At 34.8% G+C, this 16,973-nt stretch overlaps 2 protein-coding genes and 1 long non-coding RNA gene across 3 annotated transcripts; 2 read left to right on the top strand and 1 right to left on the bottom strand.

Annotated features, from left to right (window-relative positions):
• Positions 1-2,546: 2,546 nt before the first annotated feature.
• LOC121768357 (lipase-like PAD4) lies at positions 2,547-6,598 on the top strand. Its single transcript, XM_042164834.1, has 4 exons — positions 2,547-2,704; positions 2,822-3,155; positions 4,740-5,459; positions 5,542-6,598. Exons 1-4 carry the CDS (start codon positions 2,685-2,687, stop codon positions 6,382-6,384), a joined length of 1,917 nt encoding a protein of 638 aa, XP_042020768.1. The 5' UTR covers positions 2,547-2,684; the 3' UTR covers positions 6,385-6,598.
• Positions 3,164-4,424, top strand: LOC121768359. The gene is made up of 2 exons (XR_006043356.1): positions 3,164-4,213; positions 4,309-4,424. It is a non-coding gene; the product is annotated as an uncharacterized LOC121768359 (long non-coding RNA).
• Positions 6,566-8,426, bottom strand: LOC121768358 (psbP domain-containing protein 2, chloroplastic-like). The gene is made up of 3 exons (XM_042164835.1): positions 8,001-8,426; positions 7,755-7,910; positions 6,566-7,009 (listed from the first exon to the last, which is right to left on the bottom strand). Exons 1-3 carry the CDS (start codon positions 8,400-8,402, stop codon positions 6,749-6,751), a joined length of 819 nt encoding a protein of 272 aa, XP_042020769.1. The 5' UTR covers positions 8,403-8,426; the 3' UTR covers positions 6,566-6,748.
• Between the last annotated feature and the right edge of the window lie 8,547 nt (positions 8,427-16,973).

Below are 16,973 nucleotides of genomic sequence, written 5' to 3'. Positions count from 1 at the left end.
CGTTCCGCGTTCCGGAGGAACGAAACGCGGCACGGCATGGGAACGGTGGCGGCACGGAATGGCGACGGAACGCACGCTGCAACGCGTGCCGCCGCGAAACCGTTCCTCCGGAACGGCATAGGAACGGCGACGGCACCGCGTTGCGGATGCTCTTAAAACTTATATTCATCAAATGTGACTTTTATTGTGAACGAATGTAGTACATTTCAGGAAAAAAAAAGAACAAAAAGTTATGCGCTCACTGACAATGACTAATGATAATAAAAGACTAATTTAATCTTCGTTTTTTTCAAACCACCTAAGATAATAAGTTGATAATAATCTAAATATTCGGAGTAGATTATGCTCAGTTCTCGATAGTATTTGAAGCTCAAATTTTTAAAAAGGCTTGACTTATAATTAGGGATATCTATCACCTATTTATACGAATTTCTCTTTCGATATATCTTGAGGGATTGTTAATTAACTAGCTTAAAAATAAGATTTAATACTACAAAAATACTTCAACTTTAAATCCTCTTTGTTTAAAACTATAAAGATCAAATCACTAATTTCGACTCGGATGGACATTTTTAATTATCATTGGAGCCATTCTTTTTTGCTTTTCTCTTTCTTGCAAAATTATCAAAATGTATTGATACTAAAGGTGAATTGTGGTGCACAAATCCCTCCAATCAAATTGAAGCACTAAAAATGATTTTCTATATTTACCAATTAAGTTAATATAAACAAAAACACAACCTTCTCGAACAATTTCGTCCGTGCCCTTGCTAATTGTAAATTATAGTACTTCTATTTGTGATTATAATATAGCAAAATATTTGTCAAATTAAAAAGATTCAGTGACTACTGATAATGATTAATTTTGAATGGTTTTAGACCCTAATTTCACGTAGTGGGGCACAATTATGTATGTGTATCTCAAAACATAATCTTTTATTGAAATTAGAAGAATGGGTTGTTGAGTCAAATGTCAACAGAATAAAAATCTATTCACATGTAACCATAAAACAAGTGTGTGTGATAAACGTACATAAAACTAAATGAATATAATTTGATTTTTAAGTTTTTTATATTTAAAATTGAATCATATGTACTAATTAATTTAGAACGAATTAATATACTACTCTTTTTGTGCAATAATTTGAAGAAACAACCTTTGGAAGTTGAATATACACAGATGAAAAAATAACTTTTCAGTCTGTCTACTATTCTAGATGATCATCTACAAATGATATTTCTTAATATATAATACCAACAATTTAATAAATAAATAATAGTACTATAATTAATAAGATCGATGTAATTTGAATTAAAATCTATAGGAAATTAATATTCGATCCTTTCCTTCATAGTCAAGTCGTTTTTTCATTTCGAGAAGTTTCTTTATAGTTGAGTGACAGAGTCATTTTCATATATGATAGTAATTCACTTTTCTTTCCTACTTCGTTCTTTCTCTTACTTTATTCTCATTACTTTGTTTCTCTCTCTTACTTTATATACTTTATTACCTATCAACTTAACATACTCCCTCCTTATCCCCAATATGCGTCCCACTTTGATCGGAGGTTTTAAGAAATGTAGTACAGTAATAAACAGTGGGTTGAAAAAATTAGTGGATTGCGGATACTACTTTTATATATTAGTTTTATAATAAAATGTGAGTGAACATGAGTTACTCGAATATAAGGTCTATTACCAACATATGTAAAAATGAAGTGGGACATTTAATATGAGACGAACTAAAATAGAAAACGAGGACATATAATGGGGGACTGAGGGAGTACTAAACATTCATTTCTTAAACTATGTGCTAGAAAGAAGTGCATCAGCTCTAAATGAACGAAGTGAATAAAAATTCACCCACGATCGATTGAACTACTATGCTCAGAGAATCGACCAACCAACATAGAAACCCACCCGAAAATTGACTCGAGTCATGGTGCGCCAACAACCACAGTGTGTTGGGGTCGCGGAGTGAAAAAAAATACTACTATGTCCCTAAAAAAATACTACTCCTATAAGTTTTCTTTTGCCATTCAGGTTCGGCTAAAAAAAATTAATCTACTTTTTATCTTTAGAAACATATTCACCACACATTATACTACTACTAATTAGGTAGGTCACTCCTACTAACATCACTTCAATTCTCTTTTTCTTCCATACTTTACTAGTTTAACACCTTCCTTCCCACTAAATTTGAAACATTTAATGTTATTTTGTAAATTAAATAAAGATAGAATAAAATAAAAGATATAAGTAAAGATAATGTTATTTCCATTTTAAGAAAATATATAGTTTTAATCGAAAAGTAAATCGTTTTAATAAAGATAGAAGAAGAATTAAATTCCATTTCATCCTTAAAACAACAAGATTATGTTATTGCTCGGGCATAGACGGAGATAACCTTATCTCGTACTACTAGTAATAAGACCTAATAGAAAGAAATGGGTAGACAAAATGGCTTATTAAGGCATTTCCTCTCTCAATCAAAGGGACCCTCCCTACCCTACTGTAAACAAGCAATCCGTACGCGCACTCACGCAGTGTAGTGCAGTGCAATATACTAAATTACTTGTGATAAAAAGGTGGAATTGAAGAAACTGGTCTTACTTCCCTTCCATATACCACCCCAAAGGAAACAGAAACAAGAAGAAGAAGAAGAAAAAAAAAAGGAAACTCCAATGGAACCCGAAACTTCGCAGTAAGTCGATCAAAAATTCGAGAAACCAGAATTTTCCACTCCACACACAATTTGACTTTGAATTATCTACTCGATTAATCAATCATTTCTTCTTCTTATTATTATTATTATTTCCAGATTCGAGTCCAGCGAGATGCTGGCGACGTATCTGGCGTCCACGCCTCTGCTCGAGGACTCGTGGCGCCTCTGCAGCCGCGCCAACGCTGAGGCGCCGCAGAGCTTCCTCGTCCACTGCGCCGGCAAGGTCGGATACCTGGCGTTTTCCGGCGTGCAGCTGGTGGATTGCACGGAGGAATCGTGCAGGAAGCTGGTGGAGGTCGAGGTTTACGCTAAGGGACTGTTTGGTGGATTTTGCGCTGGCGGAGATGCCGATCGGGAGCCGATTATGGTGCATGGTGGCCTTCTCCAGCTCTTCATGATGTTTTTGAACACTCAGAATTTCCTTAGCAAGGTAGCTTTTCAGTTTTCTCTTTCTGAATTCATGCTTTTGTTTTGGGTAAATTGAATTTCCAGTGCAATTTGATGAGATCTGATTAAAGGTGAGGAAATTTGACAATTTCCGTATTGTTCTGTTTTGATTTGTGGATTGGATTTTACTCCATTTCAACTTGAAAATGCGATATGCTAACTGATTTTGATTTTTTACTGCAAAATTGTGTAATTGTGATTGTTTGCTACACTTTCTTTTTCATCTCATTTTAAAATTTCTGACTATCAGAAGCATGAAATTCGATCGTAAAGATTGATCACAAAAACCTTATCTCAGGAAAGCGGGTAGTAAATGGTAAAACGTCGTCGTTTGTCAAAGAAATCAACAAGTTTGTCAAAGTAATAAGAAAGATCTTTTTCAACTTTTCACTTTACCTTACTCCGCTTCACACGTTTTCTGTTAAACTCTTGTTTTATTGTTTTCTATTTTACTTAGCTTCTGTTCCATTTTCAATTTCGTCATTTTTATAACTATATTCTTTATGATAGTTATTTCAGAAAGTGAAAGGTGTAATTATATATATGTGTCTTGACCTAAACCTTTATTGATTATTCTGTAGTATATGCCACACATAGATATATAAGCACACTAAAATATTAATTTCACATTTATCCTACTTTTGCAATGTATTCAATGAATCTGTCCCATCAGTGTCCCTAGCTAGTAGTATGAACCTTCATTAAATATTTTCTTTTCAATAGAACTTGCTCAATTTGTGAAAATACTTTGTTTTCGAAATGAGTTTTGATATTTTGCTGAATTAAGTTTGATTAATAAGATGTTTTTTTAGTGTAGTATACAATCAAGCAACGGCAACCTTCCAATGGTGATAATATATTATATAGATGTCATGCATTACATATGCTATGTGTGTCAGCAGCCTCAAAAGTAGGTTGTTTTTTCTTTATTTATAAAATTAATGTGATTGCGATCACTTCTTAAGCTTTGTCTGGCGTAAATGCAGATGGCCCACCAAGAATGATGTGGTTGAAATAGGAATGAAACTCGATGGCTAAGGGGTACTCTAATATCAAGATTAGTTATTTTATTAAGAAGAAGAAACAACTAAAAAGTCTTGAATGTCTTTTTCACAAGCACATATATTTGTGAACAGGATCAAGACGTGTGTGAACACAATTGTTGAATTCATACTTCACATCATGCACATGGAGTTATGGACCCCCAAACATGCTAAAGCCTTTTTCTATATTGACTCTCTTCTTTTGGCTATGATAATGGTTGAAGGGTCTTGATTTATTTCATCAATTTTGAGCAATTCTACCAAAGTAGATTATGGAAAAACTATATCTTATTGCATGGATACTGTCTCTAGAATCAAGAACATCAGTTTAATATCTGACATATAAAAGTAACTACTTATACAAACGATTAAAAAATATATCACGAATCACCCTAGATTATAAGTAAATTAATACTGATTTATCTCAGTTTTATTTTTTCACTTACATGGAATCAATCTTGATCGCTAAAGTATGCTTTTATTTACTTCTAATTTTATAGTAAAGATGAATTGTTATGATGCAGATTGATGAACTACTACTGAAAGGATGCAAATCAATTGTTTGCACTGGTCATTCACTAGGAGGAGCCCTTGCATCCCTTTCAGCCCTTTGGCTCCTCTCCACTGTTCAGACAAACTCACCTTCCATTCAAGTGTTGTGCATCACATTTGGTTCACCGATGCTCGGAAACGAATCATTCTCTCAAGCAATCCTCCAAGAGCGATGGTGTGGCAACTTCTGCCACGTTGTGGGCCAGCATGACATCGTACCACGAATGCTCTTTGCTCCAGCGACTCCGATCATGAAGGAGCTCGTCATTCTGTTCCATTTCTGGCAGTTATCAATGGCTTCGCCGTGTCTTGGGCAGCTTGCGTCCCAGTTGTCCTATGAGGACATAGTTGAGGTGTTCAGGTTGGTGCTGACTTGTGCTGAGAAGAGATGTGGAGAAGCCAAAGACCAAGAAGGAAGCGTGTTCTGGCCGTTTGGAGGCTACTTGTTCTGTACTGATAATGGCGCGGTTTGCTTGGATAACAGAGTAGCTATTGTCAAGTTGCTATACTTGACGATGTCGAAGGGCTCTGCTGTGTCCTATATAGAGGATCATCTCAAATACGAGAGCTACGTTGGACGAATTTGTCTGCACTATCTACGGAGAAGGAGCTTGACAGATGTCTCATTTTCTGAGTCGAGCAGTGAAGCTGGGATTGCATTTGCGTTGCGTTCATCAGGAATTGAGTTTCAGGTGATCATATCTTGATCATATAAAAGATTATTTTAAAACCTATTTATTTCTGCTTAAAAGTTTCTCTGATTAATTTTTACAGGAAGCGATCTATGGTACTGCCAAGAACTGCCTAGCTATGGCGCGACATATTGGATGCAGGCGCAACATCAACAATGCTAAGATGGCTGTTTCATTGGCCAAAGTCAATCCTCTGAGGGCTCAGATAGAGTGGTACAAGAAATTTTGTGACCAGTCTGATGATCAGATGGGTTATTACGACGCTTTTAAGCACAGAAACACAAGGAGAGGGTCGAAAGTGAACATGAACCGTCTTAAGCTTGAAATTTTTTGGGATGATGTGATCAATCAGTTGGAGACAAATCAACTCACTCATGATTTTCACAAGCTGTTAAAGTATGTCAACGCAGCTCATACCTATACACTCCTTGTTGAACCTCTGGATATTGCGGAGTATTATAGAACATGTATGCACAAGAGCAACGGCCACTACATTGAACACGGCAGGAAGAAGAGATTCAAGATTTTCGATAAGTGGTGGAGGGACAGAAAAGTTGGAGATGAGGAAAGCAACCCGAGAAGCAGGTTCGCTAGTTTGACTCAAGACTCGTGCTTCTGGGCCCAGGTAGAGGAAGCAAGAGAGTGCGTGCTCCACCTCACCGGTGAGAGGGATTCAGGGAGGCAGTCGGTTTCGTTGGACAAGATTGTGAAGTTCGAACAATATGCACAAGACATGATTGCAAGGAAGGAGGTGTCTGTAGATGTCTTTGCAAAGAACTCAAGCTACAGCATGTTTAAAGAGGAATGGGAAGTGCTGAAATCTCAGCTGCAACTGCTGCCTCCTCGGTTTCCTGTTTCTCAAGAATCAACAGTGCAGGATATGTGCATCGAAACTGAGAATACTTATATTGTGAGGCTCTCATGATGGGAGATCTGTTCTATCTTCTATTAGTCAAGAAACCTGCAGCATTCTCTTCTAGTCTACCTGTGTTGCTGTGTGTGCCTACTGTTTAAGGGATATACTTTCCCTTTATAGTTAGTTTATCATTATAATCTCCTCAACTTTAGTTGAATATGGAGTAACACAGGTGTATCTATCTAGTCTATTTGAGAAAAATAAAATGCAATAAATTTGTGTATATAGTTTTCTGGAAGTAAAACCATTGTCAAACCTTTCTATTGGTCATGTCTCTGTTTTTGCAAATAGGCAAAAACCCTGAAAACTGCATCATGCTTACATAGTTTCTTAAATGTACAAGCTGAAGGATGACACGAGATCCGATACTCGTTTATGACGAAGGAACGACATCAAATGAATGCAGAACTTGTTCGAGTACGTTTCTTGTATCCGTATCCAAAGGGCTTTCTGCGCTATCAGAATGAGTGATATTCAAAAGGTAGAGTCGCTTAGATGCCACCACTGCAGCAGAAAAGACCCTCTTCATGCCCCCTCTGGTGCTATCCAACTTATATTCAAACTCATACACTTGAGCCCCACTTTCGCCCGATCTTTCCGACACAGAAATCACTTCAGCTTCCTTAGTACTTTCCTACATAACATATTCAGTATGTCCAGTTATAATGTGACTTCAAGCAAAATTGGAGTTAAGACCATCTATCTTCAGTCATACCAAGAAGTAAGCAAGCTCCATGAATAAGAAAAACCGAAGAGTTGAAAAGAACGGAGCAGATCTAGTAGAAGACAGTATATGTGTTCAATTCGAGCTAAACCACCAATTTCAGGAACTTAATACCACTATATACAGAGTTGAAGTTTCACTAAACACATTTTTACCAACTTCTGCATTTGAAGAATGGAGTTGTAAGTACTCCAAAGCAATACTTCACAAGAAACTTCCCTCATTTCATACTTGAACTAAACCCTCTGCAAATTCGCAACTCAATACTCATCACAAAGTCAATTTCTCGGCAGGGCTATGCATTTCATAAAGCAGAATCAATAGTTGAAGAACTATGCAGAAAATATGAGTCATACTCATCACAAAGTCAATTTCTCGGCAGGGCTATGCATTTCATAAAGCAGAATCAATAGTTGAAGAACTATGCAGAAAATATGAGAGTATCTTATAAACCTACCATCAACCACTCCTAAAATCATAAGATGCTTCTTTTTCCAGTTGTATTTTTTGGATGAATCAATGAAGTTTAAAGTTTTCTTTATGTCATTCCATGGAATTAGCACCACATTCTGGTTCATTACCACATCTACTGACATCAAAGAACTGCACAAATATGATAACCAACAACCAAAAAACAAGTTCAATATAGGCAAACCTTTCTCCTCTCAGCCTGGATAAGCTTATCCACCACAAACTGAGGGGTCCCAAATTCACCAAGACTAGAAATTCGAGTTGGAGCCACCACCGCACCTACATTGTTAGCCTTCTTGTTTGCATCCTCGAACAAAACAGTTGCCCCTGCTTTATCAACCTTATCATGTCCAATTCCACAATGTTAGCAAAAAAAAGCTGATGAAATGGGAGAAAACTCCCAAAAAATAGAACTTTCTGAAGTGCAAACCTTGACATAGGAAGAGGGTACAAGGAGAGTGAAGCCCTCTTTGGGATCAGTGTATCTATAGAGCTCCAAGGCGGGCTCAGCCATGGCTTCAGACAAGGACAACAATCTTGAAACCCCAAATCCTAGAAATGAGATGGTAATCACTCTCCGCCCCACAGTAGATGGCAGACATTCCCTCCATTTAACATTGCTAGAACAAGAGATTGAGAGAGGAGGAAGATGTGGTGATGGTTTTCTTGATGAGGAAAATGGGCTAAGATGTGGAAGAAGGAGGGAAGGGGAATAATGGTGATTTGAAGAGGGAATACAAACTCCATGGAAATCCATTGCCTTCTGCAAATAAATGGTAAGAAGATGGAATTTTAATGGATATGCTGATTCTTGTAAGCTCAGCGCCATCATGAGAAGGCAAAAAACAAGAATCGGTTTTAAATTTTGATATAAGTATTTCATAAGCATGGATAATTAGAATATATATCCAAAATTTTATTAAGATATTCTTAATGTTACAAATTTATTAAGATAGGTTTTCGGTAAATTATTTTACAAGATAAATTAATAATTATATTTATAAAATTTCTGCCCAATAAGACATATTAGGCCCAATAAAATTGGAAGATAGCCCACAAGAAAGCAAGTCGGTACTTTTTTTTTATCCTTATTGATGTGGGGTCCACCTTAAATTACTTGACAGTGGTAATTTATAGTGTTAGTCTATTATTAAATAAACAAAATAGTGTGTGCATTATCAGATTGTTTTACTGGACAAATCGAGAATTATCTAAAAAAAGTCACACCATAAATTAAATTCTATCATAAGTTACAAGTCAAAACAAATGTAGAATATTCCAAAGCATCCTAGCATCAATTGAGAAATTATCATTTCACCCCTACTTATTAACAACCACAAATATCCCTCCTACTATCTCAATCTTGACTCGAGTTTTGTCAGCTATTATATGAATGAAGCTTAACACGATTAAATGGAATTTTCTAAGCATGATCGTTAAAGATAGACCTATCATTAATGTAGTTTATCCCTAATGTGTGGAGGTTTATGAGTTAGGCATGTAAGCTTAAATTCATTGATCGAATGCTAACTATTGACACCATGGAATTAAATTGATTAAGATTGAAATCGAGCCCCAATGCCTAATCCTAGTCTTTGTCGAACATGAGCAATTAATGGAGACTAAATTTGAATTTCGTTGATTGGCTTGATCTTGAAATCATGTTCTAAATATAAGTTCATATATTGCATAGGCGTTTTTCTTGATGTAATGATCGATATGTTTCATTTAATTATAAAGTGCTGTTTGAGTATAGACTATGGGCTTGATGAGAAAACTCTAGTAATCTCTTAATTGTTAATCATAACATTGATTGGTTATATAGGTTGGATAGATATGAAGGTGATACCCAAGTTTAATTAGTTACTACTTTAAATGTTTGTCATGTTAATTGAGAATTTTCTCACAAGTAATTGTTAAATTAATACATATATAAATTGTGATTTGTGGGCCGTATCATCAATCACAAATCATAATATGGATGAACGTTAGAAGATCTTGCCTTAAGTTTGTTGGTTAATTTCTTAAAAAGACTCTATAAAGAGAATTTAGTTTAGAAAGAAAATAATATGTTTTCACTTATTTATTATGTTGTTTAAAAGTATATAATACTATTAATCTCTGCATAACTCGCTAGAACTCTTGAGGTATATATATATAGGTTTGTGATCAAATACTAACTTCTTATAGTAATAACTAATAACTAAACATCAATATTGTATATTAAAAATATCAACACAAAGATATAAATTTATCAATTTTTCTTGTGTTGATAAATTATGTCTTTGTATTAATATTTAAATTTTTATGTTGTATTGATATAATTATGTCTTTGTGTTGATAATTTTAATACATAGTATTGATAGGTATTAGTTATTACTATAAATAGTTATTACACTAGTCCAACCCTATATATATATATATATATATATATATATATATATATATATATTGTTAGATTTTCAATTGTACATTAATGTAATATTTTATCTGTTTTGACTTTTGAGTTAAGCTCGTACAAGTATATTTTTAGGTTACTCTTTCCGTTTCAAAATAAGGATATTTTGGGACAACACGATTTCAATACATAATTGGTAATGTAAAATAGAATAATTGGTAAAGTAAAAGAGATCCGTATGATCCACCAGTGTGCCCGGGATTGCACATATAATGGTTTAGAAAATATTGTGGCTCCTCAACACTCCACATTTAGGAGTACTACTCAACTAGCATATAAAAAAGTATGCACCGATCAAAAGCGCAGAATATTTCATTTGAGAAATAGTATGTGACAAAAATTATGTCCCTTGTTATTAAATTAAGTATATTTGTTACTATTACGTGCGTATAAAGTTATGGGATTTACAAAACGAAGTTTCGAGGAAATTAGCTTAATATGGTTAATGACTAGGGGTGTGTTTGATTGGATGAGTAAAGTAGGAAAAGGATGGAAAATGATGACTTAGAGTAGCCTACCCATTGTTTGTTTGTATGAGTTGTTTTTCATCAAGCCCTATGAAAAAAGCAGGCCCACTTGAAATAAATGGTACCTAACCCAATTGAATGGGTAACGCCAACCCCCCCAAAAAGATGGTTTAGTGAGACACAGTTTCATTGTTTGAGCAGACCAACACCGCCTCTTCCCTTTTTACCCTCCCTCTCCATCCCCTTCGTTGCTCGAATCGCACAAAACAAATCTGCCGTCGCCGCACCAAATCTGCTCGAAGCTCATTGCTCGCACTCCATAACCAAATCTGCTCGAAGCTCATTGCTCGCACTCCATAAAGGTCTGTAATTCCAAACATTTTGGTTGTTCCGTAGACTTTCGATTTGCCAATCATGCTCTGTTATTGTCGTAGATCTAGTGTTTCGCTTTCATTTTTGTGTCGGCAGTTAACTGTTTTTGATGATGAATGTGCTGCCATACCTCTTTGTTTACTGAATCGAAGAATTTCATTAGAAGTGTGATGGCGGAGATAAATATTTCTACTGTATTGTGAGTTAGATTCAGATCTTGTTAGTTATTGAGAGAATGCGAGGAGCTGTGTTTTTTTCTGAATCGAAGAATTTCATTAGAAGTGTGATGGCGGATATTAATATTTGTATTGTATTTATTGTAAGCTAGATTCAGATCTTGTTAATTATTGAGAAAATGCCGTGATTATAAGGTGAGGATCTGTGTTTTTTTACCGTGCACAATTCGATAATTGTTTTTTCTTCCATAACTCCGCGATAATTTTCAGCGTGACAGTATTTAATCAGAACCATCTAGATCTACTGCATCTGTCTGTACATTGATTAGTTTGTGCCGATAACTTTGGAGTTGCACGAAATATATGCGTTGATTCTACTATAGCTACTTTGCTGTTTATCCATTTTGTGCTGGAGAATGCGGGAGTTTCAATTTGGGGCAAATAGAAAATGTATATGCTTATTTTGGTTAAAGGGCAAATTCGGAGTTAATGTAATTTGTTAAGGACAAATATGTCATATAACCCAATAAACCCTACTTCCAACTAATGCAGACAAACACTGATGTAAGCCACATGTTCTAACACAACTAAAGGAACCAAACACCATTTCAGAGAATATACTCTACAACAAACTTGAAGGTAGCAACCCAAACTTTCAAAAAAAATTTAAGTCTACTCATCTAATCAAACGAACCCTTAGTGTGGTGTTTAGTCTCATCCGGGTAGTCGGAAACATGATGGAAGCCATAGCTGCAGTAGGAGAGAGAGAGGTTTTGGATTTTAATGTGTTCAAGTAAAAGTAAACAAGGTTGGGTAATTTTATTTTCATATTCTATTGTTAATTAAATACTATAACTGTAAAAAAATGAATTCCATTTTTTTCTGAATATAATTATTGTGGTTAGAGATTTTACAGTCTGTAGGTTTTTATAGAAAGAAAGAAAATGGTGTCGAGAGCTTAAAAACTCGTATGTTTCTACTTTCTAGCTCAAGGCTGTGAGAAATCGCCCATTTTTTATTCAGCGCAGTGGTGGAAGAACGTATGAGAAAATGCAAGCTATTGGATTGTTAACGCGTAGGTCGGCTAGGGTTTTCAGAAACCCTCCGCCGAGTTTGTTCAACCTAGTGTCCATGGACTCGTGTTGTGAGTTCAGCTCACTGCGCCGCGGCTTTCACTCCGCTGCGTTTTTCTCAGGTATGATTTCTCCACAATTAATTAGTCTTAGAATATCAAAGTGTGAACTTCGAATTTCTGTAAATGAAGACTGGAGCTGAATAATGCAAAATAATATAGGCATTGGAAGCATTAATGTTAAACATTTGTTAGGAAAGGTGTTCTTTTTCCTCGAAAGAGAAACAACCAAGATTGTTTTTGTCCCACATCGAAGTGAAACATAAAACATTCAAGGATGTCTCTCTATAACAGAGAAACAACCAAGAATGTTTTTATCCCACATCGAAAGTGAAACATAAAACATTCAAGGGTGTCTCTCTCAGAGGCAGAGCAGATCTCTTGAATGATGCGAAGAGGGTGTTCGACGAAATGCCTAGAGTATATTCTCTGAAATGGTGTTTGTTCCTTTAGTTGTGTTAGAACATGTGGCTTACATCAGTGTTTGTCTGCATTAGTTGGAAGTAGGGTTTATTGGGTTATATGACATATTTGTCCTTAACAAATTACATTAACTCCGAATTTGCCCTTTAACCAAAATAAGCATATACATTTTCTATTTGCCCCAAATTGAAACTCCCGCATTCTCCAGCACAAAATGGATAAACAACAAAGTAGCTATAGTAGAATCAACGCATATATTTTGTGCAACTCCAAAGTTATCGGCACAAACTAATCAATGTACAGACAGATGCAATAGATCTAGATGGTTCTGATTAAATACTGTCACGCTGAAAATTATCGCAGAGTTATGGAAGAAAAAACAATTATCGAATTGTGCACGGTAAAAAAACACAGATCCTCACCTTATAATCACAGCATTTTCTCAATAATTAACAAGATCTGAATCTAGCTTACAATAAATACAATACAAATATTAATATCCGCCATCACACTTCTAATGAAATTCTTTGATTCAGAAAAAAACACAGCTCCTCGCATTATCTCAATAACTAACAAGATCTGAATCTAACTCACAATACAGTAGAAATATTTATCTCCGCCATCACACTTCTAATGAAATTCTTCGATTCAGTAAACAAAGAGGTATGGCAGCACATTCATCATAAAAAATAGTTAACTGCCGACACAAAAATGAAAGCGAAACACTAGATCTACGACAATAACAGAGCATGATTGGCAAATCGAAAGTCTACGGAACAACCAAAATGGTTGGAATTACCGACCTTTATGGAGTGCGAGCAATGAGCTTCGAGCAGATTTGGTGCGGCAACGGCAGATTTGTTGTGTGCGATTCGAGCAACGAAGGGGATGGAGCGGGAGGGTAAAAAGGGAAGAGGAGGTGTTGGTCTGCTCAAACAATGAAACTGTGTCTCACTAAACCATCTTTTTTGGTGGTGCGGCAACGGCAGATTTGTTGTGGCTTGATGAAAAACAACTCATGCAGACAAACAATGGGTAGGCTACTCCACGTCATCATTTTCCATCCTTTTCCTACTCTAGTCATTCAATCAAACACACCCTAGAAAGTTTGAGAGCAGCTGAGCAGTCTCTCAAAGTTGACCACTTTTCAACTTTGAAATCGACTCTTTTCATCTACCTTCACTCAATCTATAATTTTACTTTTCTTAATTATATCAGTCAAACGTGAAATTGTCACCTAATCACACTTTTAATTATAATTAATATTGTTTGCTCTTTTCAATGAAGATTACATAGCATTATAAGATCCCCCTCAAATTTCAAGTCCCATCTAAAATTTATTGACAATGAAAAAAGTCACAATCTTCGATTTGTATAATGGGTCTAAATATGGCTAAATTATCTACATTCATATTTACTTTGTCATACAACTATATAGTAGTAGTACTACTTACTCCCTCTGTCCCGCTTTAGGAGTCCCGATTGAGTCGGACATATGTTTTAAGAAGGTGTTTAAGTGAGTAATAAATAAATATTGTAATTGATGTTGGGTCCACTTTTAGTTGAGTATGTAATAAATAAATGTTGCAGTGGATATTGCGACCCACTTTTAATACTTTCTTTACTTACTTTATATGCCCTTTTTATTAGTTTATCATAACCTGGACTCCTAAAGCGGGACGTCCGAAATTGATCAACCGGGACTCCTAAAGCGAGACGGAGGGAGTATGTACTATTATGGGTTACATTGAACAAACTAATGAACCATCATATGCTATTACGCCTTTCAACTTTTGAAATAATATGGATTTTATGATAAAGTAAGAAAAAAGAAATAGAAAAAGAGATTTATCCAATTTCTAAATGCATATTTGATATTCCTAGTTAGGACATTTATTAGAAATAGAAAATTCGAATTTAAAATTCGAAAAAGAATCTTGTAAAAATACTTGGTGATCGGTCCAACGATTTGTCACCAAAATGCAACACAAAATCAGCGATAGAATCATTAAAGTATTTCACATTCATCTCACTTGGTCCATTCTGAAACCATCTCGATGTATTCACTAATCACATATAATTAAATAATAAGGTATGGAAAAATGAAATTGATGTCATTTGAAAGTGGCGAAGAAAAAGTGCTTGATCAAAATTAAATAAATTAAGATGAGATAGATAGATAGATACAAGATTCTGCCATAATGGGATCCACATGTATTAGGGATTAATTGCTTCAATCTAGACATGCTGGCTGATGGTGAGGAGGCGCTGAAAATCTATGCAATTTAATTTTCATTGTTTGCTTTTAGCTCGTTAGACTATTCTGAAACCTGAACATTTATGGTTGAAGTTGAAATTTATGACTTACAAACTATAGTCATATCGTTAGACTATTCTGAAACCTGAACATTTATGGTTGAAGTTGAAATTTATGGCTTACAAACTATAGTCATATTAGCTCGTAATTCGAATAGGACTGATCTAAAATTTGATGGATTGACCCAATTGACATCCCTAATGCTGGCTACAAAATAAAATAATTAGGATTTAGAATATTAGATAAATGAATTAAAAGGGGAAAGTGACACATATAGATTTATATGTAAATTTCAACGGTGAGAGAGTAGTGGTATTTGGGGATGAAGTCTCGTGGTAGCTTCGTGGTTTTGAATAGAAATAGGATAACATCGTTTTCTTTGTTAAGGTCATGCAGCACGTCATCCAAACATTTTTTAATACCAATTTTTAGTGTGTTGAATTTTATTTTTCTTGCGATGAAAACAATGAATCTTGACTCTTTTGTCTTTAATTTCCTCTCCTTTTTGCATAGTTTGTTATAGGATTGGAGTGGGTTATATATATAGTAGATTTACATTTTTAACAATGGCCAAAATGTGATTTTTATCATGTTAGACTAACAATTTGAATAGATGGTATGGGGAGGTTTGATTTGAAAGTATATGAAGTATTATTTGGTATGTAAATTAATTTAACGAGTATGATCATTGGCTTTCGACATAGTAGGCCGGAGTTACTAATTGATATATTATTTTTTGAATTAATTTGAATAAATAAGGGAGTGAGAAAAATAAATATAATTAATTTTATTGCTAAAATGGAAAATGATTTAAATGAAAAAATAAACTAATATATGATATACTACAATCCATTATAAATTAAAATTACAAAAAAAATATATACAAATTCGTGTGACTATGCAAGCGATTTCAAAGGTTTTATAAACTAAAAAATATATATACAAATTCGTTTGACTATGCAGGCGACTTTCCAAATTGCTGCCTCGACACTCTTCATATCTTCTTTAGCTTAAATTCAGAGTCGTGTATCAAATAAAAGGTACTTACTCTATCTGATTATTATTGAGGCTTTTTTATGAGTAAATATAAGAATTGAGTATTTAGCTAATTAAGTGAAGATAAAATAAAATATTAAAATGCTTAATAGAACAGATAAGTGAAATAGTAAATGAAGAGAATAAAAAATAAAGTAGATAAACCGAAATAAAATAAAATAAGAGAAATAAAATATTCTTATTTTTGTCCAATAATTCATTAATAATAAAGACAGAAAGAGGAATACGACTCAAAGTTCGAAAATTAGAATTTTAGTTCAAGTTAAATTTCAAAAATTCAGTTTATATATATAGGAATGTATTAATTTCCTTTTCCTATATTTTCTCCTTTTTCCTTCTTAATCTCAGCCCACGATTTTGTCATCCGACGGTTAGATTGGTGCCACGTGTCATTTAATAATGCAGATTTTCCATTGAATAATGCACACCGACTAATAATACACCATTATAGTGTAATAATGCAGATTTTCAGTTGAATAATGCACACCGACTAATAATGCAACATTATAGTGTAATAATGCAGATCATCTGGACCGTTGATGAATGAGATCTAACGGCTCATATTAAGAAGAATAAAGGATCTAAGGGATGAATAGGAGAATAACGCTCCCCTATATATATATATATATATATATATATAGGGTAGTGATCAATATATAACTAATCTTAAGTGTATAACTAGAGAACAAATCTCAGCCACACATCTTAAATGAACAAATATTATTTATTATAATAATTCAAAATTGGCCAAGGGTATATTTGGCAATAATCAAACATCTCCGCCATGATTGGGTGGTGGCTCAGCTCCACCGAGTTCCACGGAGCGCCATCGCCAACTCGGATGACGGCGATGACGCACTCGTCAGTCGCTCGCAGGTAATACTCGTAGAGCAGCGAAAGAGAAGGAACCGATGTTGATCGTCTAATGGAGGGCCTGCCGCAACTGGATAGATTTTACAGAAGTCACAATGTCTTCGATCCACCCCATCTTTTTTTCTTCAG

Source organism: Salvia splendens, chromosome 15, assembly GCF_004379255.2.
Source record: "Salvia splendens isolate huo1 chromosome 15, SspV2, whole genome shotgun sequence".
Classification (NCBI taxonomy): domain Eukaryota; kingdom Viridiplantae; phylum Streptophyta; class Magnoliopsida; order Lamiales; family Lamiaceae; genus Salvia; species Salvia splendens.
Note: the sequence above shows the minus strand (reverse complement) of the source record. Positions and strands in the feature narration are given on the sequence as shown.

What these genes read in the sequence shown, in the direction of transcription:
- LOC121768357 (XM_042164834.1), top strand. Translation starts at nt 2,685, where the DNA reads ATGGAACCCGAAACTTCGCA. An exon ending in CTCAGAATTTCCTTAGCAAG is followed by an intron (nt 3,156 to 4,739) that starts GTAGCTTTTCAG and finishes GTTATGATGCAG; the next exon opens with ATTGATGAACTACTACTGAA. An exon ending in CATCAGGAATTGAGTTTCAG is followed by an intron (nt 5,460 to 5,541) that starts GTGATCATATCT and finishes TAATTTTTACAG; the next exon opens with GAAGCGATCTATGGTACTGC.
- LOC121768358 (XM_042164835.1), bottom strand. Translation starts at nt 8,402, where the DNA reads ATGATGGCGCTGAGCTTACAAGAATCAGCATATCCATTAAAATTCCAT. An exon ending in TACCCTCTTCCTATGTCAAG is followed by an intron (nt 7,911 to 8,000) that starts GTTTGCACTTCA and finishes GGACATGATAAG; the next exon opens with GTTGATAAAGCAGGGGCAAC. An exon ending in TCCAGGCTGAGAGGAGAAAG is followed by an intron (nt 7,010 to 7,754) that starts GTTTGCCTATAT and finishes TATGTTATGTAG; the next exon opens with GAAAGTACTAAGGAAGCTGA.